The sequence below is a fragment of the Mesitornis unicolor genome, unplaced genomic scaffold (genome assembly GCF_000695765.1).
Source record: "Mesitornis unicolor isolate BGI_N332 unplaced genomic scaffold, ASM69576v1 Scaffold49880, whole genome shotgun sequence".
In the NCBI taxonomy this organism is placed as follows: Eukaryota; Metazoa; Chordata; class Aves; order Mesitornithiformes; family Mesitornithidae; genus Mesitornis; species Mesitornis unicolor.
Window position 1 is genome coordinate 1 of NW_010159866.1, and position 6,699 is coordinate 6,699.

General features: G+C 38.4%; 1 protein-coding gene across 1 annotated transcript; it reads right to left on the minus strand.

Annotated features, from left to right (window-relative positions):
- Positions 1-822: 822 nt before the first annotated feature.
- On the minus strand, positions 823-5,453 carry ARMC10 (armadillo repeat containing 10). The gene is made up of 5 exons (XM_010188115.1): positions 5,337-5,453; positions 4,955-5,089; positions 3,481-3,657; positions 2,368-2,439; positions 823-1,138 (listed from the first exon to the last, which is right to left on the minus strand). Exons 1-5 carry the CDS (start codon positions 5,451-5,453, stop codon positions 884-886), a joined length of 756 nt encoding a protein of 251 aa, XP_010186417.1. The 3' UTR covers positions 823-883.
- Between the last annotated feature and the right edge of the window lie 1,246 nt (positions 5,454-6,699).

Below are 6,699 nucleotides of genomic sequence, written 5' to 3' on the forward strand. Positions count from 1 at the left end.
AATCCCTAACGTTCTGTGATTCTGTGACATTAGCCTTCGTCCAGTCTTCAGAAAATGAGAATGTTGAATTGAAGTTGCAGATAATCTTTGACTCATAATAAAATATTTTGAAAAATAAGTATGCTTTCTTTAAAATGACATTTTTAAAGCAAGAAAAAAAAAATTTGGTTTTTATTTTCCATGTGTGGAAACCTTGCACAGTTGTGATAAACTGCACTGCAGTTTGGCTAAATGGAAGCATATGAGAATGTAGTTTTAGAATATATTCTGTGCAGGTAAAGTGAAAAAACATAGGCTGAGTAACTTTAATGTGCAGCTTTCACTGAAAAGACTAATTTTGTAGGAAGGTAATGATAGTTTGGTATTGTTTTTATTTGATATTTTCTAAGATTTGCCTGCACCCATTTAGTAGGTATCAGATCAATAAAATGTAAATGCTTTCTCTAATTGCTAAATCTTTAATGCACCTTTCTATAGAGGTGTTTATTCAACAGCTGTAAATATCTGAGGCCAAAAATTCCTTGTGACATGGAGAACAATATTTCAACTTACTTTATTCATCCATTTGAAGTGTTCACTGTACACAGAAAGTTTACATGTTTTAAACTATTCCTCCCCCTTTGTATACATGTACCAGCTGTACAGTGGTTTCTCAGTACTAATTAAGCTACTGCTTTTCTCTTGCTCATAAAAAAATAATAAATAAAAATAAATCTGTTATGTTCTATATTAAATACACTGCATTATCTTTTGGTAGTAACTGATTTGTGCGTAGTAACATGGTAGTATTCAGTAATTTTGGGGGGAGTTTTTTGTTGGGAGTTTTTTAGCATAGCATTCTTAAGATTAGATATTTCCATCAGGTCGGTATTTTTTTTAAACCCTACTGTGTTAATATTCTCACAACTTGCTCTTTCACTTCTGTATCAGGGTGATGCAATAAAGATGCCAGTTTCTGAGCGAATGGGGTAGAGTGCCTGCGAAGTATGAAGAAAATGGAATCCTCACTGTATTGGTCCTGAATCATGGTGCCATCTTCATTGTCCATGTTCCTTTTCAAGTTTGCTGCAAACACCAGGGCTCTAAGCAGAATATCTCTGTTTATACAGTTGTCAAAAAGTAACAGCAATGATGGCATCTAGGATATTCAAGAAATAATTCATACTCAATCACCAGCAGTAAGTACTTGTAACTAAATATCCTAACTTCAAAAAATGGAAAAAGTCTGCATCTAAACGAGAAACTCTATGAAATACCAGAAGTCTGTATGCTGTGAAAGCATGCCAGAAACTTGCACAGCATGCACGTTTACCCTCTAGAAAAGCCTGGCTTGTGCATCACAGGCTAATAACTGCTTTGTACTTTCAATCTCCAAAATGTGGCTCTGGAAAATTCCTATTTGGAAGAGAGGGCCTGCTTTCCTTCTCAGTAACGTTGCTTTTTTTTCCTCTGCAGCGATCTGAATGTTTTCATATAACGCATCTGACAGATGAGAATAGGATACACTTCAAACATAGAACTGAATATTCAGCTACCCTAATCTTGTTTAATGAAAAGCTTGTAGTATCTAGACTAGCTTTGCTTATGCCAGATAGTTCAAAAATAAAAGCCACTGGATGCTTTAAGAAACTTACTTCAGGGAGGGGAGAGGAGGATGCAGCAGCGAGGAAAGGAGATAACTGAAAAACCTGTATGCCTAGGCCAGCAGCAGCAAATGTTGAATAAAGTTCTCTACAAAGACACAAGTATATGCACAGGGAAAATTCACTTATAGTGCTTGGAGACAACAGTTTTATGGCTACATTTGGGTAAAGAGGTGGGGATTTCAGTGGAATTTGTCTGTCTCAGGTGCAGTAGGTTAGCTACAGGAAGGTTAGCTGTTAAAAAGGATTGTTAGTCTGGTTGTATTTGATGTTTGTACTTGGTCTTCAAACTACATACTGACTGCATGTCTGGAAATGAGGTTTTGGGTTTGGTTTTGAAACTTACCAGGGTATGTTGTATATCACATACAAAAGCTCAGGGTACTACCTCTTTGGTGGAAAGGGATGGTGAGATCCATGGGCGTGTCATGGATTATTTGGAATGGTACACAGGAAGAATAACCAACTGTCTTCAAGGACATAGGCCCTATGATGCTCCCTCTGTAGCTACGGTATCCATATTGCACTATGCTCTGGAGAAGGCTGGCATGTGAAAGAATGTACACTGCTAGCTACTAATTTCAGTAAACCAAGTACTTCCTAGAATTTTACTCTGGAGTTGCATATATACTTCACATACATTAAAATTCTTTTAATACATGCACATTTCTACACACATACACGTATAAATGCTAAAAATATAATGAAATAGCAAGAACCTTACTTGAGCTCTGAGAAGATGTTTTGTCATGGCTTGGTTTGCAGATAAGTTCACAAGGACTTTCAAAACTTGAATCTGAAATGAGGAACATACAGGTTCATTGTAAGCTCCAAAACCAGGCAGTACAACAGTAACGGGTATCAGAAATGTCAGTGTTGACCTGGAGAGGAAAAGGTGCAATGAGTCAACTAACAAATTGTGCACTTCAGTCTTTGGTATAGGAAAAAACAGCTTATGGAGTCAGTACATGCATGCTATTAAGTATAGATATTTTTAGAAGCAAATTCAATTTGCCTTAAACATCAGAATAAGGCAAGATCTATACACAGCTCACAGTAGGCAAAATATGGAATATTTTTAAAATATAGAGGATGGTTAAGTACTGTATTTAAAATGGGATCAGAAGCATCTTTTAACTAAACACTAGGAAAAGACCAAATGCTGTTTATTGCACTTAAATAAAATAAGCCTACTAAGTTTAGCAGAAATTTGTATTTTAGAAAACTAGTTTTGATCTGAAAGAGCAACTGAGTACATCGATATTGATGGTACTGCGACATCTTGAATAAATGCTGAATTTGGTCAGTGTTTGAACCTTTTATCTTCTTTCAATATTACAGTAATTCACAAATAAGCACAATTTCCCATTGCAGTCACTAGGGTTGCAAGAGATGTAATAAAGGAACAGAAATCCATAACTTGAATTATCACTGCTTGGTAAGTTCCCCTGGAGAGATTCATGCATCAGTGAAGCCTTTCACATGCCGATCTCATTGCTCTCTGATGCAGCAGCAATGTTTAGCAAGCAGAAGAGAGCTCTGGAGTTGCTATAGCAAAGGCATAAGACAACAGCAGTGCACACAGCACTGGTTTGGTAGAGCTCTAGCCCAACAGTTCCACTATCAAGATTCCCTCCCTCCTCTCTTTCTGAAATTACACTGAGAAAGTAATACACAGATCCATATTTTACAGATTTTATGCACTACCTGCTCTCATTAATGAATATTTTATTTTCTAAGCACAGTCTAAGCCATTTTACAAAATGGTTTAAAATGGTAAAAAGGAGACATGTAAAACAGCTTCATAAATGGTTTGTAACAATACACTACCCAGCACCTGTGTTCTTTCAGTTCCTTCTGAAAGCAAATGAAGAAAGCATGGAATCGAGTTTATCATTTTCTGGTGGTAGTCACTGGTAACAGACATGTTTGTCAACAACCTGAGCCCAGCTAGCTGCAGATCGGAGTTCAGGGGAGCTGACTCAATGTTCCTACACACTTGAGTAATATATACCTGGGAAAAAAGGGAAGGAGAGAGAAGACATTTTTTGATACAAGCAGATCTTCTATTCACAAAGAGTATCAGTTGCCTGGCTACAGTAGCGTAAATACCTCTTGAACACTGCTAGCTGCATACGTAACCTGATCAAGGTTCTTAGAAACAAGTATGGTTTCTGTTTCGAATACATTCAAACAGTCTATTGACGTGACAGAAACAGACATTACAGAGCGATGCTCACTAATCTTTCTGAAGCATAAATTGCCCTGAAAACCCAAATTGCTTTGAATTTGCTTCCATCTCAGAAGTGGCACATTTGCTTTAAGGAGTTGTTTCAAAATTCACTTACAGCAACTAACGTCTACTCATATGTTGAGAACAAGCTAAGGACAAGTCTTGGAATTAAATCCTTCCGACCATGTGGCCCATTCACTGAGGTACTCCTCAGGAACACTGATGACATCTGACATTAACAACTATCCAGTTTTCATCTAGATGACAGTACAGAACAAATCTTGGAGCCTGAACTAAAAAAAAATTACTTTGCCTTTACCAAAAGCAGTTGTTTTCTACCTATCTAAGTATTTGCTGTTGGCAAGCACTACTTTAAAATGAATTGCTCAGCGCTAGAGATGCCGCAAACTACATGTACAGTCAAACTGCTTTTTTATCAAGCTAATGACAAAAGGCTAGTAAAAATCTTAAAATCTCACTGCTTGGACCCTTCTTGATCTACTGATTAATCCAATAATCTCAAAAATGGATGCTTCTTTGGTGGTTGGTCTTTTCACATCCATAGTGTCTACTATATTGACCAGCAGGACTTACCATTTTTACATACTATTTTTTTAAGATGGAAGTATCACCCTGAAAAATAGGTGTCATACAAACCCAGGGGATCAATTACCATTTTCCCTCTCCCTTGCCTAAGGGGTTATACTAGGTTCAGTCTGCAATCCATCCTATTAAACAACCACTGCTGATGTTCTTGCCATGTTTGGAAATCATCTTGCCTCACACAATTTTACTTTGAACTTAGCAGCACAATCTCTGTTTAACAGCATGTGGTGAAAGCTGAACACAAACTGCCTAGTTTTCTAACTGTCTTTAAAAAAAAGGTACGTGCCAGTGACGCAATGCATTTTTAAGTTTCCTTTTGGCCTTGGGACACACAGATCATGCAGATCTGCTGACTCATATGTCTAACATCAAAACATTTTGTCACCCTGGATTGTATTTAACAAGTATGCTGAAAGCACGGTACTGTCTCCTGTGTCTCAATTACTTTGATTTTTTCCTTTAAGAAACTTACCTGTATCTCTTCCTGATTTTTAATATTCATACTCAAATTATTAAGTGCATTTAGTGCTTTTTCTTGAACTTTGGGAGCACAATCCGAGAGCATACCTCCAATAACAGAAAGGCCATCCAAATTTCGGATTATATCCTGTAATTTAAAACAGATATTTAGTGAGATTTTAAGTTGCACAAACATTAAGCTTAGATAAATTCTGTGAAGCTGGTAAATTATATTATCTGGGCTAGCAGAAATTAAGGCACAGACATAAGATGGATTATAAAACACAAGCCATGCTAGCTCTCAGTCCTGTGTCACTTCTCACCAAAACAGCACCTCTCGTCTTTCATACTGACTGGTACTGAAACACTGTTGTTTTCTACAGAACAATACTTACTTGATTTACAGAGAAGGCAGCACTGTTGCTGAGAGTGATTAAAGCTTGCTCTTGAATTAATGGATCATCTGTGGCCTGGAGCAAATGAATAAGTTTCTGTAAAGCATCCGCATCCATGGTATGGGTTGACACTGGAGGACTGTTTCCTGTCAGTGTTTAAAAATGAAATACTTGATACCAAGTTTGAGACCTTTCACTTAGTTACCACTTAACGTTTTACACAAAGCTAAGGTTTGGATCTCAGCCGTAGGGCACATTGTTCTAAGTTTGATTGTACCCAACCATTGTATCATGGCAAAAAGGCTGTGTTTTACAACAGCAAGACTTCCGTCCTTTTTCCTGAGTCCTCTGACTACCTCTTTTCCAAGTAGAAAACAAAAGAGTTTGAGGTATGTTACTCTTTGATTAACCAACAGCAAACCTCCCCTTCAAAATTATTAGGAATATTCACCAAACGTGGTTTTTTTTCTTGTGTTGCCTGAAATGAAATGTGGAAATCTGTCTGGATGCTGCAGGAAAACAGAATTCCTGAACTGCAGAATACTATTTCCAGAAACTATGATAATGATGTTTTGCTAGTACCCAGAGGTCCTTTGACAAAGTACCAGCCTCAATGTTAAGAACACTGCTGATCATGGCATCACTTAACCAACCAAGGAAGGCTGTTTCTGAGTCAGGATGGTTATGGAGTACTTGGCTTTCATAAAAGGGTGACACAAACACCATCAAAGACCATTTTCAGCCAGGTGGGAGGCAGAACAATTTAGCTAGCCGAATAGCCTGAAGACCTGATCTATGACTACTGGACGAGTCACAGATGACTCGAAATGACTTCTGAGAAGCGAATCAGTCCATTACAGTTCCACATATTGCTGGCACCATCTCACCAGACAAACATCATAGTATTCTTCGCAGGCAGAGGGGAAAAGAGGTCAAAGTTAATTATGGTAATTTAAGGGCTAGCTTAAAAAACAAAATAGTTTTTTATCCTCAGTTCATCCTCATCCTTGTCTAGACATTTTCTTTAGCTTTGAATTATAGGGGCAACGCAAACAAGTTTAATAACAGAAGAGCAAAACAGCCTATTAAGTAAATACACTAATTGGACATACGCTTTAGGGGACTTTAAAAAATAAATTAGGGTTTTATAAAACATGCTCCAGAGTCCTTTATAAACGTCGCGTGGATCTTAGCGGGCCGATAAGCTGTACAGCGGCACCCCCCTCCCCGGGCGCAGATCCGTCTCGGAGGCCGCAGGCGGGCAGGAGCCCGCAGCTGCGCTCTAGACGCCCGGCGGGAGCTGCGAACCGCCCGCGGCCTCGCCACGGCGGCGCGGGGTTTCCTCCGCGTCCTTCGGCACAGC